Source organism: Piliocolobus tephrosceles, chromosome 1 (genome assembly GCF_002776525.5).
Source record: "Piliocolobus tephrosceles isolate RC106 chromosome 1, ASM277652v3, whole genome shotgun sequence".
NCBI lineage: Eukaryota > Metazoa > Chordata > Mammalia > Primates > Cercopithecidae > Piliocolobus > Piliocolobus tephrosceles.
The window spans coordinates 143,926,252-143,951,807 of NC_045434.1; the positions used below are offsets into that span (position 1 = coordinate 143,926,252).

Consider the following 25,556-nt stretch of genomic DNA (forward strand, 5'->3'; position numbering starts at 1 on the left):
GAGTTGATTAAAGTGAGAGATAAGGATCCAGTTTCATTCTCCTACATGTGACTAGCCAATTATCCCAGCACCATTTGTTGAAAAGAGTGTCCTTTCCCCATGTTTTGTTTGCTTTGTCAAAGATCAGTTGGCTGTAAGTATTTGGGTTTATTTCTAGGTTATCTCTTCTGTTCCATTGGTCTATGTGCCTGTTTTTATACCAGTACCATGCTTCTATACAATAACAGCAATCAAGCAGAGAATCAAATCAAGAACTCATCCCCTTTTACAATAGCTGCAAAAATAAAATAAAATAAAATAAAATAAAATACATAGGAATATACCTAACCAAGGAGGTGAAAGACCTCTACAAGGAAAACTACAAAACACTGCTGAAAGAAATCAAAGATGGCACAAACAAATGGAAACACATCCCATGCTCATGGATGGGTAGAATCAATATTGTGAAAAATGACCATACAACCAAAAGCAATCTACAAATTCAACACAACCCCCATCAAAATACCATCATCATTCTTCATGGAATTAGAAAACACAATTCTAGGCCAGGTGCGGTGGCTCACGCCTGTAATCCCAGCACTTTGGGAGGCCGAGGCAGGCGGATCACGAGGTCAGGAGATCGAGACCATCCTGGCTAACATGGTGAAACCCCGTCTCTACTAAAAATACAAAAAATTAGCCGGGCGCGGTGGCGGGTGCCTGTAGTCCCAGCTACTCGAGAGGCTGAGGCAGGAGAATGGCCTGAACCCAGGAGGCGGAGCTTGCAGTGAGCCGAGATCGGGCCACTGCACTCCAGCCTGGGCAACAGAGCGAGACCCCGTCTCAAAAAAAAAAAAAAACAAGACAAAAGAAAAAACGATTCTAAAATTCATATGGAACCAAAAAAAGAGCCCACATAGCCAAAGCAAGACTAAGCAAAAAGAACAAATCTAGAGGCATCACACTACCTGATTTCAAACTATACTATAAGGTTATAGTCACCAAAACAATTAATCTTTGAAGTTCACGTTTACTTTATGTCTTCAAGAATAAAATCCTCTAATATAGATGATGTTGTCTTAAGGCAATGGTGTCTGCTTGGGCGGTACTGTTTTATCCTGTGTCCAATAGTTACCTTCACCAACTTTCACATATGCCTCAACAAGAGGTGTTAGCTATTTCTTATTCACTAAAGTGCTGATTTTATTTAAAAGGAGAAGCATAGAAGCATTAAAAAAGAATAAATAGTTTACCAACCTATATAAAATGTTCTGGCTATCTGGTTACTATCCATCATGCCAAAAAAGAAAGTCTGGATGAATAGATTTTTACCAATTTGGAAAGTAAGTTTGAGTTGGTCTGACTTACATACAGACCACTGGTAATGGCAAAAAAATATATAGAGATTGGCATGCTCACCATCTAATCCAGTCTCCTCGTGTTATCCTTATACGATCATGGCCAAAAACCTAAAGCTGACCTTTCCCAGATTTCCTTGCAGTTATGGGTTATGGATATGATTAAAGTTCTGTCAGTCACATGCACTCAAGACATGACTTCAGAAGTGAGTTAATCATGAGAAAGATCAGGTATGAGGCATTGCCTGTGCTAGTGTAGACAGAGCAGAACTGGTGTGGTACCAGAGTTGGTACCACTTCAGCAGGAGAAGCTTCCTGACCAGAGCAGCAGCTCCTTCAGTAGCCCACCTGGGGAGTAAGGCTTTGGGAATTCATCGTAGTGTCTGTCTTCTCAGCTTAGTGTCTTCTCTTGAGTCCTACTAATAATTACGGGGTTTGTTTGATAAACTATACTAAATCCCTTCCTTCTTAAAACAGGGTAGATTCTGTTCTCTGTCATTGAATCCTGACTAATAGTATGGTTTATATCAGGCCCAGAAACAATAAGAGGTCCCCAGATCAGCAAAAGAAGCATACTCTCTCAAGGGCAATGAGACTGATGCCCAAAGTGGAGATTTTTTGTGGCTTCAAATAGATGAGTCATAATTCTCCAGATCCATAGAAAATGAGGCACATAGATAGCCCCCTGTGACTGTCCATTAGAACATGATTCCTCACAGGGTACTAAAATCCATTTCTGATGTTTGGTTGGGATATTTGGTTCCAATTAGGAGGAACATGTCATACCTAATAAAACACTGTGGACAGAGAAAACAAACAGTGGTGTAAAAATGAGCCACAAATCTGTTATGTTAATAAATCTAACAAAAATTTAATGTCTGACATTCACCACCTAATTGTCCATGCTACTCCTGGAACAATTACTAAGCTCCAGAAATTATGAAATCCTTATTATCAAAGCAATATGAAGAATTCAGACATTTAAAATAAGATCAATGGTTACAACAGGGCTTTTCAGTAGGTGTAGTGAAGGGAAACTCTCTAGAAGCCACTGATTCCTTTCAACTTCCCCTTTGCTTTTATGTCTCTGCTATTCCCTATAATCCTCTAATATGCCACATCCAGTTAAAAAGCTCAGAGAAAACATTCTAACTTGAGGGTACTGATTAGTGATTCAGTTGTTTCTCTTACAGGCAAATCTACCTCATACCACAGCATGAAGTCATTCATACAGTCCCTAGGTCAAGAACTGGTAAATACAGTCAATTAGGAAGAAGTTTTATATTTTTATAATTTTTAGAAACCATTATGGTTCTAATTTTAAAAACTCTTGTTTCTAACAAATGCCATTTAACTATAGCTAATGAGTCTCCCAAGTAACAGCAGATGATAATAGAGCTAATATACAATAAGTAAAGGGATACACAGTGTTATAGCTCAAAAGTGTTAGTAATTTACTTGAATCTGAAAAACATCAGAAAGAAGAAAAAGTTAGTTCAACTGAGAGCTGTCAAAACAGTCATCTTACGAGTCGATGTCTAGCCATAATTTTATCTCAACAAAATAAAGACTTTTGTGATGTGATTTACCATCTAATATTGATTAATAAATGCAAAGAAGTTCAACTTTATTCAAGCAAAGAACAATTTAATTCACAATCAACTGTTTGCTTGAATCTCATTTAAAAGTTTTAAAGTCATGAACAAGGTTTTAAAGTTATTAATGTACCTATTTAATTTTATGCTTGGTATGAAGTCATCTATAACTTTCACAGAATATTAACCATAATCACCTCTGAAGCACTGCAGCACTCAGTCATTTCTTCGCCTCTCAGGTCTACAGGAACCTTGGTTGGTTAGGTAGAATTAGTCATTCACTCTGAATACCCTCTGGGACTACGTGATTATAATCCCCAAGATTTGGAAAAGAAGCTATCTGGGTATCAAAGACACTTTAGTTGTCAAGGGGCGATCCTTAGCAGGATCACGAATGAATTCAAGACTCAGACTGGACAAATCAGAATGGATAAAAGAATATAACAAATGCTTCACTGGTTATTCAGGTTCCCAAGCAGACAGGAGACTTGAAGAGGCAGCCAGGGCAGGCAATGCCACCTACTGGTCAGCCAAGGTAGAAAAAAAAAACAGCCTAGTGAATTAATTTCTGCCATACTAGGCCATTTGGTGTTGTGACACAGTGGGAAATCTCCTTCTAATTAGTGAAATAAACATTAGATCATCTGCAATAATCTTTCTGGAATATAGCTATTTAATTTTAAAAGAATAAACCAAAGTGCTTATGTTTATCAAAAAAGTCAAAAAGGAAAACCACAGAAACATTCCATAGGATTTCAGAATGAGCCCTCTTTAAAATGCCACCGTCTCTATTTCAGTCTATCTTCCTATTTCAGAATTTCCGTGAACCTCATTCAAATTGGAATTCAATAAACATGTCCCCATTACAAATGAATATTTGATTCTCTGGAAAGGAACATGATTGATTTCATTTTTTAAATCAACACAGTTACAGTCTGATTTCAATATTGAGGGAAGCCTCATGAGTATTCCTTATTCATTAACTCAGAAGTTAATATGTTGAAATTGACTGACTTTATGTATAGGAAAGCATTGAGTAGGAAATATATTAAGGGAATTTAGAATCATCTCTACAAACTCACCCCTTCAGCATACAAATTAGAGTTGTAGTCCAGAAGTGGGCTTCTGAAGCAATATAACTTCCCGATTCATTTCTCAGAACTTAAATATCTCAGAATTTTATAAATGGTTAATAACCTTCCATGGTCCATGAAACCTCAAATGCTAATGCCATTTTCAACTGGTAAATGGCACACCAAGTATTTGATAACAAGCTGCTACTTCTTAAAATTTTCTTTCATAACATCATAAAAAAGCCTAAAGAACACAGAAATCATCCCTTTCTGAAACATAAACAACAATGACTCCAGAAAGCAAAATACCCACTGTCCAAGTCAAATCAATTAAACTATGAAATCACCTTAACCAGAAGAAGCTTGGAAGGATTCTAAGGCCAGCCCTCATCCTCATTCTCCAAGAAATGGTCAGGACCTTTCTTGTGTTAATCTTTTTCCTTAAGCCATACTAGCAAGAACGTATTATGCCAGTGACCACAGGGTTTAAAAAAAATTCTGAAAATAATTACTAATATTCATATTTTCAAACCTAAAGAATCATGAAGTCCTTGAGCATATGATTTCTAACCTAAAATCCATCACATAACCATGTAAATCTACTTCGTGTTGGCCTGACCGCTGTGAAGCTATTCCCTTACTCAGGCTATAGAGAGCAGTTAATTGAACCTATAACTTAGGTCTCCAGGCTTTAATCCCCTACCCAACCTTCTTAGTCAAGTAAGTAGTACATTTTACATTATTCTGGTAAAATATTAACAGAATCAGCTTTGGAGAGAAGTCAGGACTTAAAACCAGGTTCAAATCCTGTCTTTGCCACTAACCAAATATGTGCCCTAGAGCAAATAATTTAATTTATCTGGGCCTGTTTTTTCACATTTAAAGTGGGGGTAATCATTACCTACTTCAAGCGTTGGTAAAGATGAGGTGAGGTGATCCATTTCCTGTGCTGGGCACTCAGTAAGCATTCAACAAATATTTGAGTTCCTCATCAACAATTTTTTTAAGTGTTCAATATACACCAGGCTCCATGCTAACTGCTGCAGCTACAACAGTGAGGAAGACAGAAATGATCCTATCCTGAGAATGATATTCAAGTACAGAATAGCACAGAAAGCCTACTAATAAAATAATTACAAACAGCCGTGTGTTACGATGCAAAGAAACAAGGGCTGAAATAGAGAACACAGAGAACAAGGGAAGGGAGAAGATCAAGAAAGCCTTCTCCAAAGAAGTGACATTTAAACTAATAGCCAAAGGAAGACAAGGACTTGGCCATGCAAAAAGAGGAAGGATGTTCAAGGCAGAGAAAACAGCAAGTAAAAAAGCTCTAAGAAATGTAAGATTTTGAAAGTGAAAGGAAGTTCAATGTAATCAGAGCACAGAGCTAGGGGGAGCGTGGCAATAGGGTGGACAGGGCTGTAGAGGCTACTAAAGAAGCTTGAAGAGGAGGGATGTGATGCCATTAACATGTAGCAGAAAGGATCATTCTCTCATGTCCCAGACAGGGTTCTCATGCTAGTTTAGGTCAGCCTCCCAAGCACAGGCACAAAGGTTTCCCGACCATTCCACCAGGTGTCCAGGGAACCACCTCTTTTTTTCTAAGTCTTACGAGTGTTAGGTCATGTCATTGCAAATAAAGAGGCTGGGAGTGGGGCACCTACAGATATAAGCCAAAAAAGTCTAGGCTGATGGGATGACACTCCTGCTGGGCAGTTAACAGGCAAGGCTGCTGACAAACAAAATCCTCACCTTTATTCTCAGGCTTTAGGACTCACATTGAATTACACCAGCGGCTTTCCTGGTTCTCGGGGCTGTAGACAACAGACTTTTGGGGACTTAGCCTCTATAAGCAACTCCTATAATGTTCATATTTATATATTTGTCTTTGTGTGGGTATGTATGTGGAGATGTGTGTGTATATCTATATTATGTACATATATATGTGTGTGTGTGTGTGTGTGTGTGTGTGTGTGTGTGTGTGCGCGTGTATCTCCATCCTATTGTTTCTGTTTGGAGCTGTATGTGTATCTCCACCCTATTGTTTCTGTTTCCAAGAACTCTAACAGTGCTCAAATACCACCCCTCACTGTGGTCACTACGGGTCTTACTGCTTCTGTTCTGTGCCGTGCTGAGAGATCAGGAAGCTTTTGCAGACTTGTGTTCCTGTCTGTCTAAACACTCCATGTGGCCACAATATGCCTATGAAAAAACAAGAAACAGTCTTCCTCTATTTGAATGTCTAAAGGCATCACTCTCTCTCCCCATCCTAAACACACACACACACACACACACACAAACTTCTTTATAGCCTTTAGCCTACACCTGTGAAAGTTCTTCCTTTTGCCTCCTCCGTCCTTCCAGCTTTCTCACAGTAGACTCTGTGCGCCCTACAGTAGCAGAAGATGAATCATCCAAAAACAAGAGTCCCTTCCCTCAGAGACAGAGGGGCTTCATATCAAGCCCTTCCAGAGAGAAAGAAATGAGACATTTACATTCTCACTTAGGGGGAAAAAAAAAGCTGCACCCTCATGCCCTGCCACAGCATTTTCACAGTCCAAAATGGAGGAGGGCAGGAGCTGAAAAAGGAGCAGCAGCCCAGAGATGTGAAGATGTGACAGTGAAACCGAGAAGAAGGGCCATATTGGGGAAGTAGTTTGGAGACACAATGAAAAGAACTTGCTGATGCATTTGGTGCAGCAGGTGAAGGAGCAGTGAGGGGAATTGTGATGCCATTTCCTGTCAGAGAAAACTGAAGGAAACAAAATTTTTAAGAAAAATCTAAAGTTCCATCCTGGACAGGCTAAAATTTCAAGACAACGAGTGGAGATGTCAAGGAAGAAGTGGAATTGAGTCCAGAGCTCAGAGGAGAGGTCTGGACTGTGGATATATACTTTGGAGTCATAAACATAAAGATGTTAAAAGCCATGGGAATAAATGAGTCACCTAAGAAAAGAGGGTGGGGTGGGGGAAAGGAACCCAGGTCAGAGGCCTGAGGAGCCTCGATGGAGGGAGGTTGAATAAAGAAGAAGAGAGCCAGCAAAGAAAAGAGTAAGAAAGGAGGGATATTGCTGGAAGATGGTTATGATGTGCCTGTGGACCTTCTCTCAAATATCACAGCGTTCTTTCACCATTCCATGAATTTGTAGGATTTTATTTCTGCATTTTTCTCCAGTGCTACTGCAGAAGAGGTCATGTTTTGCTTTATGGAAAAGAAAGTACTTAGTTTATTTCATTTTTATATTTCCATTTACTTTTCACTGAATAGTGGTTAAGAATTAAAACTAATCAAATTATGTATATAATAACCTATCTGAACCGCAAGGGGGTAGAAATTCTAACTTTTAGGGAAACCACTTTCCAAGGCTAAACTAATTCATTGAATCTATAATTTTTAAAAATCAGAAACATTGTTTTTCAGATGACACATAAGATAAAGCATAAATCGTGTTCAGTACCCTGTCTCATACATGAGGGGATGCTCGCTAAGAGAAAATCTAGACAAGGAAAATTAGAGTAGCATTTTTATAAGCTTAGCTTTTTCCAAATCAAAACCACAGCACTTATTATCTTTGAGAGAGGCCAGTTTTCTTAATTGTACATACCAAGTCCATTCCATGAAAAGCAAAAATGTTCTTTGAAAACCATTGTTTCAGAAGATCCTCGTCTGCAAAACTAGAAGAGGATAAAATACCTAACAAGGGTAAGTAAACAGCTAATATGTATTGGTATCATTGGTAAGCATCAAACATTGCATGTAAACTGATGGGTTAATCCAGAGTGTGTCAATCAAGAAGTCTATTTCACTAAGGTAACCAGTTATTCCAGCATACCAAGTTATATTTAGAAAATTGGCTACTCTGTAAAATTAAGAGCTATCCTACTGTCATAGGCAGCTTTTTGCTATACTACCTTATAGTCCATGTTAGCACTTCTCTGATTGTATTAGAAATCTCTTCGTGTCTCTGCTTACCTTGATAGATAACTTCTTGAAGTCATGTCTATCTTCTCACCGTAGTGCTAGGTCAGGGCCTTCAAAGTAAGGGTCCAGGATTCACCTCCATTAGGATCACCTGGAGGATGTGTCAAAATGCAGATTGCTGGGCCCCCACCTTAACATATGGCATTAGCATAGTATTTGCAAGGATTTCCAACAGCTCTAATAGGGCTTTCAAACTGTACCAATGAAGACAATAAATCCCAAAGGCATACTACCTAACAACTATAGGTTGACATTTCTTCTACTTATTGACTTACACTACTGTTTGGAAACTACTGCCACAATACTTGTTGAATGAAGGAACAAAGGATAAAGTGTCACCCTGGGTAAACCTCCATCTTATAATAGAAACAGCTTATGACTATTTTATATTAAGAGTATTATGGCAGTGTTATCTATGCATTTTTACTGAATCAAGGCAAATAATTTGGGGATTTTAAATAGAACTTAGAGGTTATACCTTGTATAAAATATGTTAAGAAAAATATACCAAAGATATGTTAAAACCATAAAGGCCTAAACAATCACATTTGTTATCCTTATCATTTATTTAAACAATACGAAAGAGTCCAAAATTATTAAAACCCTAACTCTATGATGAAAATAGTCACCACTTTTTTCATGAAACACTTCTTATTTTAAGGAGTCATATTTTAAATATAATTAATTAGTCAGGCATGGTGGGAGGTACCTGTAATCCCAGCTACTCGGGAGGCTGAGGCAGGAGAATTGCTTGAACCCTGGAGGCGGGGGTTGCAGTGAGCCAAGAATGCACCACTGCACTCCAGTCTGGGCAACAAGAGTGAAACTCCGTCTCAAAAATAAAACAAAATAAAAATAAAAATAAATAAAAATTTAAAAATACATGTATATATAATATCTTTACAAATAATTCACTTTTTGATCAACATATGACTAAATCTGTACATCTATCAATATAAATACGGTAAACAATACATTTTAGAATGGTACCAAAATATAATTTACAATTTCATATATTGAGACCCTCAAATTTCAATCTCAAAAAGTTTTTAAAGTTTAAGTAATGATTTTCATTAAAAAAGAAAAACCTTTTGTTCCCACAAAAATAGAATGTTTTGTCTGCATATAGTCAATACTATTGCATGGCACAAACAGTTCAAAACATTAAATATTGACTCAAAACTACCTTTAAGAAATTTTTTCAAATTTCTCCTTTTTGTTACTGCTTGAAAAAATATCTATGTTTATATTTAAGTCTTAGGAAGACTGTATCCATTTGAATTAAAGATGTCACATTCAATTTTCACACTCCTAGCAGATAATAACCATGAGTCATTTCTTAGAACTATGTTTTCAGGTAATAGAGTAGGGACAGACTGTGCCATTTTGTACACTTCACAATTTTAGAAACATTTTATCACCATGACATGTGTAAGAACTTGTAATTACTTTATCTCCTTCAATCTGTGTCAAGAAGATAATAAATGTGCATTTTATACAGGGGACTAATACTTGGAACTGTGAGTTGAATAGCATCTCCTATGTCTTTATTCACTAATAGCTTGGGTAAAACACTTAACTGTCCTTCTAACCTAGTATCTCCACCAGAGTAATGGCAATGCTATTGGTATCCATATATATATTTAGATGTCTCACAGAGCAAAAGGGCCATTAGATGATCAATCTTTTACATCTTTGGTTGATAACTGTACTCTTTTTAGAAGAACCATTATGTTGAAAACTCCGTTTTGCTGATGAAATTCATTTTGCTACTATGCTAGACAGGCAATGATAACTGAAGGAAACCAGGGAGTCTCTCGAAGTGATGAAGGTCTAGCAATAAATAACATGGGACTGGCTGGGCGCAGTGGCTCATGCTTGTAATCCCTTTGGGAGGCCAAGGTGGGAAGACTGCTTGAGCCTAGGAGTTTGAAACCAGTCTGGGCAACATGGCAAAACTCCATCTCTACAAAAGTACAAAAAGTAGCTGGACATGGTGGTGCATGTCTATAGCTCTTGAGAGGGTGAGGTGGGAAGATCACATGAGCCTGGGGAGGTTAAGACGGCAGTGAGCCATGACCAAACCCCTGCAATCCTGCCTAGGCAACAGAGTGAGACCCTGTCAATAATAAACAAATAGATAACATGGGACTTAATAAAGTTTTACTTGGAATATGTGTATTTGCTAAAGTTACAAGGGAAAATACTGCAAATTATATATCATTTGAAAAATTATCTCTCTTTAGTTAATTTTCAGTCACAATATTGGATATAGCAGCTCCAAATAGAGGTTTCCTGATTATTGCTTTTATGTTTGGATTCTTAAAGAGTTTACATCATAATTATATAATTATATTTTTGAAACATCACAGAAACCCAACATGTACCTATTTGTAATAATCAGAGTATATACACCTGATTAGGGCTCAGCTATGTTCAATGCCTCACCGAGCTCAACATTATCGTTTCCACAATCAAAGGAAACATACTGTGTGCTCCTAGTGGCCACTGCAAGAAGGAAGACGCTGTTTCAATAAAAGGAAATCAAGAACAAACAAAATAATCATCCTCCATTGAAAAAAAAACCTACAAAAAAGAGAAAAGGATGGGGTCCTAAAAACATCTAGTGATGCCAATAAAATGGAATGTTTTTTAAAAAGTGATTTGTCTCACTGAAGCTGCAGAAGGGTATCCCACACTTACATGTGATTGCACTAAAAACAGACCCTTTTTGTGCACTGAGCGTTACAAAAAGGCAGAAAGCTCACAAATAGATGCATTTTCAGGTATGGGAATAAAATGACATACAGAAACTGACCTTGTTATCAGTTTAGCTATAGATATGAAAGATAAGGATATTTCAAGGAAAAACCTATTACAGGTAGTATAAAGAGTACTTGGGCCCAGTTGAAGCCCAGGTAATGTGATGACAGTAATGATAATGGTCCACTGAATGCTAACAGACAAGTATAGTTACAGCTGTACAAGGATATCACAACCTTACACACAAATTCTAGAAAGATCATTGTGAAAATGACATTCCATAAATCATAGGGAATCAGCACCAAGTGTGTCTTTACGCATGCCCAAAAAGGAAGGAGAAACTGACATCTATCAATAATGAACAATGACTTATTTCAAATCTAATATCGAGTGCTGATAAATTTATTTTGTTGTTGTTGTTTAAACTAGAATGTTTCTATGGGCTTCCTAAGTCACCTTATGCCTAAAAATAGCAGGTCTTTTTTTGGGTCTTTCCAAGAGAGGTAATATTGAGAATTAATAAGCATTTCAGAGCCTCCAAAACGAACTCACTAAACAAGTACCAATAAGTTACAACCTGAGCTAGATTTTATTTTCAAATGATGAGCAACAGCAATAAGAAAATCCATATTCTATAAGCTATTTTTGTTACACATTAATGACTAAAACAGCTTCTGTGCAGATTTCAAATTAATCAGACAAAGAATATCAGCTTTACGGCATTAAACTCATTTGACAAAGGAGCGGATGGCAGTAAAACTAAAGTTTTACCAGAAAACAAGAGTTATCTAAGCAACAACCCAGCAAGAAAAGAGAACTACTTCTGATTTCCTAGAATACATCCCTAACAGGTTATTATTTCTGATTACCAAGGCAGCACACAGCATTTTTCATCTAACACTTTACAAAGATGCTTGGTCACACCATGCTCTGCTGTATTAAATGATCTTTGTTGAAACCATTCATTTCCATTTCTCTTACACCTATAAAATGTCAAATAAGAGTGATAAGACAGTCATTTACCCTCAATTTTCTCTGTAATGTAAGGTTTAGAGGAGTGCATTAGAACTCTAAAACAATAGACTAATATATTTTCTCAATTCTCCCTTCCTCCTTTCTTTCCACTGGAAGGAAATCTATTTCTGATAGTCTCTCTTCTGAAGTTTAAGGAACTAAAAAGTGCTGATGTTTAACCAAAAAAAAAAAAAAAAGTTCTAAAACATAGTTATTTTGAGTAAATATCTTTCCAAAAACTCTACAAAAAATATAAAATCTTCCCTGGAGTGCTTATAAAAGTAACATAAAAGTAGCTATGGGTGAAAAAAAGAAATAATGTTTTAAGGACTGAAAAAATCAAATTAAAGTAGTTCTACCCTACCCACCTCTTTTTTTACCCTTCTTTTACACATGCAGAGACACAGCACAGATTTCAACCACAAGTTTTAAGAGCTCGTATAAAGAAGCATACAAGAAAATCAATCAATCTTTGTTTTACAAAAAGAGAAAGTTGGCCATAGAAATCAACATGCCACAGGAATCTTCCTTCCCTTACTCAGAAAATCAAAAAAAAAAAAAATTGCTTCTAGAACAATAAGGGGCATCATTCACTTTTCATTGCCTGAACATATCCTGTTCAAACTAGGATAACACAATGAAGATGCTATGAGGTAAACCATACTCCAATTTTAGTTTACATTAAGGTTTTGGAAAAAAAAAAAAAAAAAAAACTACAAAGCTATTGAAATCAACTTTTATATGTGAAAAACAAAGCATGGGTATTAATGGAGAAGAAAATCATCTATCTAGAAATACTCCTTAAAACTTACTTTTAAAATCCTTTTGAATGAATATTACAATTTATCCTTATTTAGGTCATTTCTCTTAAGCATACTACATCAGTAACATTAAAAAATGCCCAGAAATCAAAATTACCAACATTATATTTCAAAGAATATATTCCATACACATGAAATTAAACCACAGTTAGTAAAGGTGTCCAAAAACAGATCTTATGGGACTTTTAAAAAAAGGAAAAAAAGAACGATAGGTCGTTTCTTCAGAGATGGAGTGCCCACATCATAATCCTCTTCGTTTGGCATCACCAATGACTCCCCAAACATCAAAGACAAATTCGTCTGGGAACGCAAAGTCTCCAAGAGTTCCGTCAAGCGCCACAGCAAATTCATCTGGATTAACTTTGTCCTTTCCAGCTTCAAACATTGTGGTGGCTATCAAAAATAATATTAAAAAATTAATGATAAATGAAATAGCATCAAAGGACTGAGAAAAATGGCAACAGGAAAATTACTTGCTAAAAGTAATATGCATAAGTATATTTCAAATTAAATGCAAAATTGAATGCAAATTAGAACAGTAAGATACCCTCTCTCACACGCACACATCAAGGTGGCAAAGATACTTTTCAACAGTCTGTCCACTGCACCCAGGTTTGCAGCTGCTACCCTTGCCCTCTACCCCACCTTAGAGCCCATCAGTTGGGAACCTCTGGCATTCCCATGAATAGAACAATATCCCCTGAAAGAAACCCTGTGGCTGTGACTAACCCTAGCAGGAAACTTAAAAAACACCCCTTCCCCAACCTCCTAATAGTCACTACTCTCCCTCCCTCCTCCACCAGTCCTCCACTCCCAGCTGAGACAGAATCCAGTCCTCCCTACCCAAAGACAAAAAGACAAAGGATGACAGTTTGCACTGGAGCAGTCAAGCTGGGGAGAAACAGAGGAAGACATAAGTCCACCTGTGGAACCGAGGTACCTTTTCTGAGCCCCTCTCCAGTTCGGGATAGAACATGAAAGTAGCGACCTTGTTCAGTTTTTCTACTAAGTTGCCTGGGTCCCATATTCTATGTCTTGGAACCAGCATCTTCAGGAGTACTTAGGACTTGCCCCAGCTGCCTGGGAGCCCAGGAGGCTCAGCGGATTTCCACTCAGCACCCTAGAAGCACCAGCAACCAGAAAGAGACTGTATATATGTGATGTGGGACTTGGGTGAAAAACCTCCATGTGAAAAGGAAATGCCAAAGCCCCAGGGAAAAGCTCCAGCATCTCCTTTCCTTCCAGGTTAAGGATGAACTAATCCTAGTTTGTATGACTTCTCTGAATAAGCCACAGGGTCTGGAGAGACAAAAGCTATGCCTCTTCCCATCAGTTCAGTCCTAACACAAGGCAGGCTAGGAAGAAAGGGAGGAATGTGGCCTGCAGAAGGGCACCAGGATCAGAGCAGAAGTGGGGTGAGGGTGTGGTGAACTGGTAGAGGGATCAAACCTCTAGTAAGATAAGGAGGGCTTCTATGTGGCCAGGCAGACTGGTGTGGGGTGGGAGAGTACAGATGTGGTAAGGAGGGAATGGGGATGGGAGGACAGCAGCCACAGTGATGAGAGATTGGTTACACATGTAGAGATGAATCACATACACACATACATACATACACACACACATACATACAGAACAATAGCAATCAGGTTTGTCACTGCTGGAGAAGGATAAATAGAGAAAGGGAGAAAATAAGAATGAACTCTATGGAATTAGAATTGTAGATATCACTGGGAATATATATATCTCCAATTAAGATGTTATAAAATACAGACATAAATGCATACATACACATTCATACACATTCCTCAGTCCTGGAAGCATGACACCCCAACAACAATGAGTACACAAAGCACCCAAATCTTGGTTCTTAAGTACCATTCTCCATTAGAAAGACTAAGACTTCCTCAGAAAATAGTAGATTCCAGGGTTGGAGCAGGCAAAGTGCAATATGAACCAAGAATATCTTGTACCAGAAAGTAAGAAAGTATCAAAAAATGATGGGAACATGTGAAAAGGACATAGATGTCAGAGTGCAAGAGTTCACATGGACCAAATCAGGGATAATTTAAACATCAAAATAATGATGGTAACAGATTATAACTCCAGTGAATAAAACAGGAAGCCATGAATCCATAATAAAATACACAACTGACTGAAGAGATAGATTAAAGAAAAAATGAAGAAGCTGACTGATTCATAAAGGACTGTATATTTACATAGTTTTAAAATGTCTCCCCACCAATACCTATCAATGAAACAGAATAATTTTACAGTGCAGAAGCCTAACAAACACCACCTTAAGTGATCAAAGTGAATGTTCCTAACAAAAAAAAATCAAAAACCTCTGCTTCCCCATAAGATGTAATGAAAAGAATATAGAATCACATTTGTGATGTTCCTGCCAAAGAGGTATAACCTGAGTGTACTTATGAAAAAAATATTAGACAAAGCAATGTTGAGGAACATTCTACAAAATAACTGGCTTGTACCCTCCAAAAGCATCAAGGTCATGAAAACCTAGTAGGGAAGAACAAAGAACCATTCCAAATTGACACAACGTGATAAGTAAATGCAACATGTGATTTGGAACACATTCTTTTGCTATAACAGATATTAAGGAACTTGGTGAAACATAAATAGAATATGAATATTAAATGGCAGTAATGTATCAATGTTAATTTCATGGTTTCGATGGTTATGTTATGGTTCAATAGGAGAATATCTTTGTTTTTAGGAAACACACACTCAAGTATTCGGGGGCAATGGGACAGCATTAAGGTAACTTACTCTCAAATAGTTCAAGAGAAAAAAGTCTTTGTACTGTATTTGTATCTTTCCTGTAAATTTAAGATTATATATATATATGTATATATATATATATATGAATGGCAGAGAAGACATAAGAGAAATTAAATCTCTTCTCTTTATTATCATCACCTCTCTCTCCATCTCGCCCCAGACATCAGCCATTACTCAGCCTTCTTCATTTACCATCAGTCTGGAAGCAAACACTTCACAAAGGAGGGAGTTCCTCAGCTGCAGCTGGAACCTCTGCTCCAGCCCAAGGGTTCTGCCAAGTTACCTAGACTCTTCCAAAGTTCCTGAGTTTATGAAAACTTGTTTGTAATGATATGTCAAGGATGGCCAGGATATACTGAAGCAAACACTCAGATACACTGGTTTGACTTCGTAAGTTTGGCTTTTAAAAAATGTTTGGCAACAAGTATCAAAAGTCATAAAAGTGTTAGTATCCTTTGATCTACCTAGAATTTTTACTTCCAGAAATCTAGACTTCAAAAATAAAATTTTAAAAACAGAAAAGAATTTAGCATAAAGATGTTCCTAACAGATTCCAAAAAAAATTCTAAAATATAGGATCATTAAGTTACCTCTGGTATGATGAAATATATTATGTGAAATATTTTTAAATCATTTTAAATAATGTTTATGAATAATTGATAATAACAGGGAAATATTTTTGTTCTAATATTTACTGAAAAGCAGTACATATCTTTTTATTATAATCACAACTATATTTTTATAAAAATATTTATATAGAATGACTAAATGAGGAGGTAGGTGATAATGTAATTTTAGTAAAATATTAATGGTACAGTCTAGGTGACAGGTATATACAAAGGTATTCACTAAAATGTCTTTCAACTGTCTATCTGTTTGAAAATTACCATAGTAAAATAATGGAAGAAACCTCTAAGAAGCAATGGAAGAAAATTTAGCAAAACATAGTACAAAAATTCAAAATAGAAAAAAACTTTTTTAGTGCTGTGTTTGATGCAGTAAAACTACACCTAACTTGTCATATTTATTCTGTGTGTTCATAGGTATTAGCTGTATTTGGGAAATTATTTCCTAAGCCATTAAGGGATGCCTTAACGTCTGTAAGGAATGCTTCATTTCTTTCAACAGACAGTCATAGCACTTAAGTAAAGAAGAAAGCTGCCGTTAGAATGCATTTTCACACCATCAGATAAGAAGCCAAGTGCTCAGGGAAGCAGTGCCCTACAGCATCCTATCAGTATTTCAAATAAGTCTGGAGGTTCTGTCTGTGTCTCTCTTCTCAGACTGTCTTGCCTTGGAGATCTTATCCACAATCCCAGCATGACCATGGCGCAGAGAAGTCCCAAATTTTGCTTCCATCCCCAACTTCATTCATGAGTTCCACACACCCATTTCTGAGTAACTGGTGGGCAATTCTTCCTAGGTGATCCATTAGCATCTCAAACAACATGTCCAGAAACCAAATATCACTGTCCCTTCTAAAGAAACTGCTACTCTTTCTCTTGTTTCCATCATTTTCTCTTCTCCGAGGTCTTCAGACTGTGCACCAAACACTGTCTCCCTTCTTTCTAGCTTTGCAACCTCTCTAATTCAATTCTTTCCATTTCATTCCCACTGCTGCCATGTTATTTCCTAATCTCCAAGTCCAGTCAGCAAACCATCCCACGTAGGCACATTGGACTCCCTTTCCTGAAGTACAGCTTTGATCCCACTGGGTACTGAGACAAAAGGACCATGAAGCTCCTTTCCACCTCTGAGATTATCTGTCATTCCCATATATAAAAATATTCCATCTGGGCATAGTGGCTCATGCCTGCAGTCCCAGCTGCTAGGGAGGCTGAGGCAGGAAGATCACATGAGGCCAGAAGTTGGAGACCAGCCTGAGCAACAGAGCAACATCTTGTCTCTTAAAATAATGTATTTAATTTAAAAAAATAAAATTCACCAGGCATGACAGTGCACATCTGTAGTTCCAGATACTCAGGAGGCTAAGGCAATAGGATCACTTGAGCCCAAGAATTTGAGGCTACACTGAGCTGTGATCATGCCACTTCACTCTAGCTTGCACAAGAGAATGAGACCCTGTCTCTTAAAAAAAATCTTTTTTCCTTGTGTAACCAATGTTTATCTTTAAAACTCTAAACCCTAGTGGCAGTCTAATCTATAAAACCCTTGGTTCTCACTACACTACACTACATTAATGTTGTGCCCTCATAAATCTGACCACTCAAAATGCTATCTTCGCTGCTTTCTGCCTTTGCCCAGGATAACCTCCTCCTAGCCACCAGTACCACTGTCAAAATCCTTTCTCTCCTTCAAGGCTCTCTCCTCCATGAAATACTTTGTCCACAGCTGGAAGAGATATCTCCATTCTCTAAACCCTTCTGCCAGTGTTTTTCACGCTTAAATGCATAAACAAATCGCCTAGGATCTTGGCAAAATGCAGATTCTGGTTCAGCAGATCTGCAGCCCTGAGATTCTGCATTTTCAACTCCCAGGCGATGCTGGTCCTCAGACAACACTTTGAATAAAAAGGTCTTGGACTGCAAATTCAACATTGCTCTGCACTGACATTTATTTTTCTGTGTATTTGTTCTCTCCTACTAACAGAATAAATTCCCAACAGATCTTGAGTAGCTTACTCAGTCTTTTATGCCCATGGTAACTAACTCAGTGTCTCATGCATAATAAATGCTAGTGAATGGGCGGTGCAAGAGGAGGGCTTGTAATTACAGTTACATACTTTTTGCACAGACACAGTTAGCATGCACTGGGGAAAGTGAAGTTCAGAACTCTGGTCTCATAGCCAGGATGTAAAAGAAGAGTAGCCAGAACATAAGGGTGAAGTATTGCTGAAGTAAAACTCCAGTTCAGAATTGTGCTTACTCTACCATTTTAACTCTTTCTCATAGGCTTTGCAGGTAGCATTTATTAAGACAACTACCTAAAGATTATAATGACATATGGGTAACACATGTTAAGGAAGAAAGCTAGCTGAGGAAGAAATAAGATGCATACAGATAAAAGACATAAGAAAACGTGCAAACCATTCAGAAACAGAAACTAACAGTATGGATGATGCTCCTAAATGTTGGGGGAGACAATGACAAGGATGCAGATGTTCACTGATGAACACTGAACCAATTTCTCTCCCGACACACACACACACACACACACACACACACACTCCCTTGGCTATAAGAGGGAAAAAGAAACAACTTGGTACGTGGTTTTTTTTATACCTCAGGAAGCTCAGCAGCATTGTCTAGCGCACTAAGCCCAGGAACTCCATGTTGTAGGTCTAACCTGCACTGACTTGCAATGTCTGCTTTGGGTTTCTACTCACAAAATGAAAGAAAATGCTGCTTCAAGATGCCCATAGTCTAACCTCACAGTCCAAAATGCATAATCTTGCTCATGCACTCATTCTGGCACAATAGAAAAGTGAAAAAAAAAATCCCCACACTGCCCAGAGCTGCTGATACAGTCTAGTTATACAGCTCCACATGTTCCACCTCTATTACCACTGCCATTACAACTATTAATAGTAATAATCATTAGTGATCATCATTGAAACACCTGATCTTGTAGAAGCAACAAAAAATGCCCATTACACAGCTACATAATTGTGCTGGAAATACTGCATGTAATACAGCGCTCTATACATCTTTTAAAAACCAGTAATTTGCTATATGAATTCAACAATGGAGCTAAAATATGTTATATATTTTTCCTAATGCATAAAGTATAAACATCGCTTTTTTGTTTTATTTCTCATCCTCAGCTGGGTTTGGTAAGCATAGCTTTTAAGACATCTTTACAGGATAAGTAAATGGTAAAATTCATCCTTTCTGATAAAATATTATAGCTCTGATTTAAGAGAAAAGCAAAAGAAACTTCAGCAAAATAAAACACTTTTTATAAAGGTACAGCATATCAACATAAGATAGCTACTAAGATTATTTTCGTCTATTGATTACAATAAAATTTCAATATACTGCAATAATAAACCTGAATGCAATCTGGCAAAAATATTCCATTAAAAGAGTATTATTTTCTTACAGTATAATGTTTAGAAACACATGAGAAAAAAAAGAAAAAAAACAGATTTTAAAAAATAGTAAAATTAATCCCTGCTACTTGGGAGGGTGATGCAGGGAGACTGCTTGAGTCCAGAATTTTGAGATCAGCCTGGGCAACATAGTGAGATCTCATCTCAAAAAGAATTTTTTTAATTGGAAAGAGAATTTTTTTTTTTTACCACGTATAGCAGCTAAGTGCTGACCTCTAGTGGCCATTTTTATTACTGTCACTGAACTACATTTACATTATTATTAATGACAAACCTGTTTTGGTGATACAGATCAACATATAATTTCCATTAACTTTTTCAACATTTAAACAGAACTTTTAAATATAAAATATTACTTTATGGCTAAAAATCTTGGTATCAAAGTTTCAGAAATCTTAGTTTTTAACTCGTTAGGTGACTTTGGCAAGTTATCAAACTTCTCTGAATTTCAGTTTTCAAATCTACAAAATGGCAAATAGCAGGATGTAAAGATTAGTCATCATTATTGTTAGTTTAATCATGAAATATGCCACTACATCTCATTCTATGGAAGGTCTTCGGGCCTTACTTTTCCTAAGACTTTTTATAAATATCAACGCTTTTCAAACAACTCACAAGTCAAACATCAAAAATGCAGTCAGTGTAGAATGTTTTCTAACGAAAATTTCTAAAACTTCATTGGCTTTATCTGAAAACGATGACTTTCTACAGTGTTCACTGTTTTGAATTCACTATAAAAAGAAAGTAATCTGGCCGGGCCTGGTGGCTCATGCCTGTACTCGCAGCACTTTAGGAGGCCAAGGCAGGCAGATCGCAAGGTCAGGGGTTCGAAACCAATCTGGTCAACGTGGTGAAACCCCATCTCTAATAAAAGTAAAAAAAATTAGCTGGGCAAGGTGGTAGTCACCTATAATCCCAGCTATTCAGGAGGCTGAGGCAGGAGAATGGCTTTAACTGGGAGGCGGAGGTTGCGGTGAGCAAGATTGTGCCACTGCACTCCAGCCTGGGTGACAGAGCAAGACTCCATCTCAAAGAAAAAAAGAAACAAAGAAAGTGATCTTAGGAAGAAAGGAGAAATGTAATTCTCACTATTAAAATACCATTAGCAGTTCCAAGATGGCCAAATAGGAACAGCTCCAGCCTACAGCTCCCAGCGTGAACGACGCAGAAGACGGGTGATTTCTGCATTTCCAACTGAGGTACTGGGCTCATCTCACTGGGGCCTGTCAGACAGTGGGTGCAGCCCACCGAGCGTGAGCTGAAGCAGGGAGAGGCATTGCCTCACCCAGCAAGTGCAAGGAGTTAGGGAATTTCCTTTCCTAGCCAAGGGAAGTGGTGACAGACGGCACCTGGAAAATCAGGTCATTCCCACCCTAATACTGTGCTTTTCCAACAGTCTTAGCAAATGACACACTAGGAGATTATATCCCGCACCTGGCTCGGAGGGTCCCATGCCCACGGAGCCTTGCTCATTGCTAGCACAGCAGTCTGAGATCCAACTACAAGACCTCAGCGAGGCTGGGGGAGGGGAGCCCACCATTGCTGAGGCTTAAATAGGTAAAGTGACGGGGAAGCTCAAACTGAGTGGAGCCCACTGCAGCTCAAGGAGGCCTGACTGCCTCTGTAGACTCCACCTCCGCAGGCAGGGCATGGCTGAAAAAAAGGCAGCAGAAACTTCTGCAGACTTAAACATCCCTGTCTGACAGTTTTGAAGACAGTAGTGGTTCTCCCAGCATGGAGTTTGAGATCTGAGAATGGACAGACTGCCTCCTCAAGTGGGTCCCTGACCCCCGAGTAGTCTAACTGGGAGGCACCTCCCAGTATGGGCTGACTGACACCTCATATAGCCAGATGCCCCCCGTGACGAAGTTTCCAGAGGAAGGATCAGACAGCAACATTTGCCATTCTGCAATATTTGCTGTTCTGCAGCCTCCGCTGGTGATACACAGGCAAACAGGGTCTGGAGTGGACCTGCAGCAAACTCCAACAGACCTGCAGCTGAGGGTCCTGACCGTTAGAAGGAAAACTAACAAACAGAAAGGACATCTACACCAAAACCCCATCTGTACATCATCATCATCATCAAAGATCAAAGGTAGATAAAACCACAAAGATGGGGAGAAACCAGAGCAGAAAAGCTGAAAATTCTAAAATCAGAGTGCCTCCTCTCCTCCAAAGGAATGTAGTTCCTCACCAAAAATGGAGCAAAGCTGGATGGAGAATGACTTTGACGAGTTGAGAGAAGAAGGCTTCAGATGATTGGTAATAACAAACTTCTCCAAGCTAAAGGAGGATGTTCAAACTCATTGCAAAGAAGCTAAAAACCTTGAAAAAAGATTAGACGAATGGCTAACTAGAATAAACAGTGTAGAGAAGACCTTAAATGACCTGATGGAGCTGAAAACCATGGAATGAGAAGTACATGATGCATGCACAAGCTTCAGTAGCTGATTTGATCAAGTGGAAGAAAAGGCATCAGTGATTGAAGATGAAATGAATGAAATGAAGCGAGAAGAGAAGTTTAGAGGAAAAAAAGTAAAAAGAAACGAACAAAGCCTCCAAGAAATATGGGACTGTGTGAAAAGATCAAATCTATGTCTGATTGGTGTACCTGAAAGTGATGGGGAGAATGGAACCAAGTTGGAAAACACTCTTTAGGATAGTATCCAGGAGAACTTCCCCAACTTAGCAAGGCAGGCCAACATTCAAATTCAGGAAATACAGAGAATGCCATAAAGATACTCCTCGAGAAGAGCAACTCCAAGACACATAATTGTCAGATTCACCAAGGTTGAAATGAAGGAAAAAATGTTAAGGGCAGCCAGAGAGAAAGGTTGGGTTAACCACAAACAGAAGCCCATCACACTAACAGTGGATCTCTCAGCAGAAACTCTACTAGCCAGAAGAGAGTGGGGGCCAATATTCAACATTATTAAATAAAAGAATTTTCAACCCAGAATTTCATATCCAGCCAAACTAAACTTCATAAGCAAAGGAGAAATAAAATCCTTTACAGACAAGCAAATGCTGAGAGATTTTGTCACACCAGGCCTGCCTTACAAGAGCTCCTAAAGGAATCACTAAACATGAAAAGGAACAACTGGCACCAGGCACTGCAAAAACATGCCAAACTGTAAAGACCATCGATGCTAGGAAGAAACTGTATCAACAAATGAGCAAAATAACCAGCTAACATTATAATGACAGGATCAAATTCACACATAATAATATTAACCTTAAATGTAAATGGGCTAAATGCCCCAATTAAAAGACACAGACTGGCAAATTGGATAGAGAGTCAAGATCAATCAGTGTGCTGTATTCAGGAGACCCATCTCATGTGCAGAGACACACATAGGCTCAAAGTAAAGGGATGAAGGAAGATCTACAAAGTAAATGGAAAACCAAAAAAAAAGCAGGGGTTGTCATCCTAGTCTCTGATAAAAAGAGACTTTAAACCAACAAAGATCAGAAGAGACAAAGAAGGCCATTACACAATGGTAAAGGGATCAATTCAACAAGAAGAGCTAACTATCCTAAATATATATGCACCCAATACAGGAGCACCCAGATTCATAAAGCAAGTCCTTAGAGACCTATAAAGAGACTTAGACTCTCACACAATAATAATGGGAGACTTTAACACCCCACTGTCAACATTAGACAGATGAATGAGACAAAGTTAACAAGGATATCCAGGAATTGAACTCAGCTCTGCACCAAGCAGACCTAACAGACATCTACAGAACTCTCCACCCCAAATCAACAGAATATACACTCTTCTCAGCACCATATTGCACTTATTCCAAAATTGACCACATAGTTGGAAGTAAAAGCACTCCTCAGCAAATGTAAAAGAACAGAAATTATAACAAACGGTCTCTCAGACCACAGTGCAATCAAACTAGAACTCAGGATTAACAAACTCACTCAAAACCACTCAACTACATGGAAACTGAACAACCTGCTCCTGAATGACTATTGGGTACATAATTAAATGAAGGCAGAAATAAAGATGTTCTTTGAAACCAATGAGAACAAAGACACAACATACCAGAATCTCGGAGACACAATTAAAGCAGTGTGTAGAGGGAAATTTATAGCACTAAATGCCCACAAGAGAAAGCAGGAAAGATCTAAAATTGACACCCTAGCATCACAATTAAAAGAACTAGAGAAGCAAGAGCAAACACATTCAAAAGCTAGCAGAAGGCAACAAATAACTCAGATCAGAGCAGAACTGAAGGAGATAGAGACACAAAAAACCCTTCAAAAAATCAATGAATCCAGGAGCTGGCTTTTTAAAAAGATTAACAAAATAGACCACGAGCCAGACTAATAAAGAAGAAAAGAGAGAAGAATCAAATAGATGCAATAAAAAAATGACAAAGGGGATATCACCACCAATCCCACAGAAATACAATCTACCATCAGAGAATACTATAAACACCTGTACGCAAATAAACTAGAGAATCTAGAAGAAATGGATAAATTCCTGGACACATACACCCTCCCAAGACTAAACCAGGAAGAAGCTGAATCCCTGAATAGACCAATAACAGACTCTGAAATTGAGGCAATAATTCATAGCCTACCAACCAAAAAAAGTCCAAGACCAAATGGATTCACGGCCGAATTCTACCAAAGGTACAAGAAGGAGCTGGTACCACTCCTTCTGAAACTATTCCAATCAACAGAAAAAGAGGGAATCCTCCTCAACTCATTTTATGAGGCCAGCATCATCCTGATACCAAAGCCTGGCAGAAACACAACAAAAAAAGAGAATTTTAGACCAATATCCCTGATGAACATCAGTGCGAAAATCCTCAATAAAATACTGGCAAACCAAATCCAGCAGCGCATCAAAAAGCTTATCCACCACGATCAAGTTGGCTTCATTCCTGGGATGCAAGGCTGGTTCAACATATGCAAATCAATAAACGTAATCCATCATAAACAGAACCAAGGACAAAAACCACATGATTATCTCAATAGATGCAGAAAAGGCCTTTGACAAAATTCAACAGCCTTTCATGCTAAAAACTCTCAATAAATTCGGTATTCATGGGATGTATCTCAAAATAATAAGAGCTATTTATGACAAACCGACAGCCAATATCATACTGAATGGGCGAAAACTGGAAGCATTGCCTTTAAAAACTGGCAAACACAGGGATGCCCTCTCTCACCACTCCTATTCAACATAGGGTTGGAAGTTCTGGCCAGGACAATCAGGCAGGAGAAAGAAATAAAGGGAATTCAATTAGGAAAAGAGAAAGTCAAATTGTCCCTGTTGCCGATGACATGACTGTATATTTACAAAACCCCATCGTTTCAGCCCAAAATCTCCTTAAGCTGATAAGCAACTTCCGCAAAGTCTCAGGATACAAAATCAATGTGCAAAACTCACAAGCATTCCTATACACCAATAACAGACAAAGAGCCAAATCATGAGTGAACTCCCATTCACAATTGCTTCAAAGAGAATAAAATACCTAGGAATCCAACTTACAAGGGATGTGAAGGACCTCTTCAAGGAGAACTACAAACCACTGCTCAAGGACATAAAAGAGGACACATCGAATGGAAGAACATTCCATGCTCATGGAAACGAAGAATCAATATCGTGAAAATGGCCATACTGCCCAAGGTAATTTATAGATTCAATGCCATCCCCATTAAGCTACCAATGACTTGCTTCACAGAATTGGAAAAAACTACTTTAAAGTTCACGTGGAACCAAAAAAGAGCCTGCATTGCCAAGACAATCTTAAGCCAAAAGAATAAAGCTAGAAGCATCACACTACTTGACTTCAAACTATACTCCAAGGCCACAGTAACCAAAACAGCATGGTACTGGTACCAAAACAGAGATATAGACCAATGGAACAGAACAGAGCCCTCAGAAATAATACCACACATCTACAATTATCAGATCTTTGACAAACCTGACAAAAACAAGAAATGTGGAAAGGATTCCCTATTTCATAAATGGTGCTGGAAAAACTGGCTGGCCATATGTAGAAAGCTGAAAATGGATCCCTTCCTTATACAAAAATTAATTCAAGATGGATTAAAGACTTAAATGTTAGACCTAAAA

At 38.1% G+C, this 25,556-nt stretch overlaps 1 protein-coding gene across 5 annotated transcripts in view; it reads right to left on the reverse strand.

Moving 5' to 3' along the window:
* Positions 1–11,139: 11,139 nt before the first annotated feature.
* The window catches only part of GIPC2 (GIPC PDZ domain containing family member 2), a 99,690-nt gene continuing 85,273 nt past the window's right edge, over positions 11,140–25,556 (reverse strand). For 2 of the 5 annotated variants that reach the window (XM_023208919.1, XM_023208917.1), the window contains one exon: positions 12,738–12,978. In XM_023208919.1, the coding sequence (XP_023064687.1) occupies positions 12,827–12,978 (152 nt within the window). In that variant the 3' untranslated portion in view covers positions 12,738–12,826. Of the gene's footprint in view, positions 12,979–25,556 lie in introns of all 5 variants that reach the window. The other 3 variants (XM_023208910.2, XM_023208921.2, XM_023208918.1) reach the window with 3 other exon arrangements.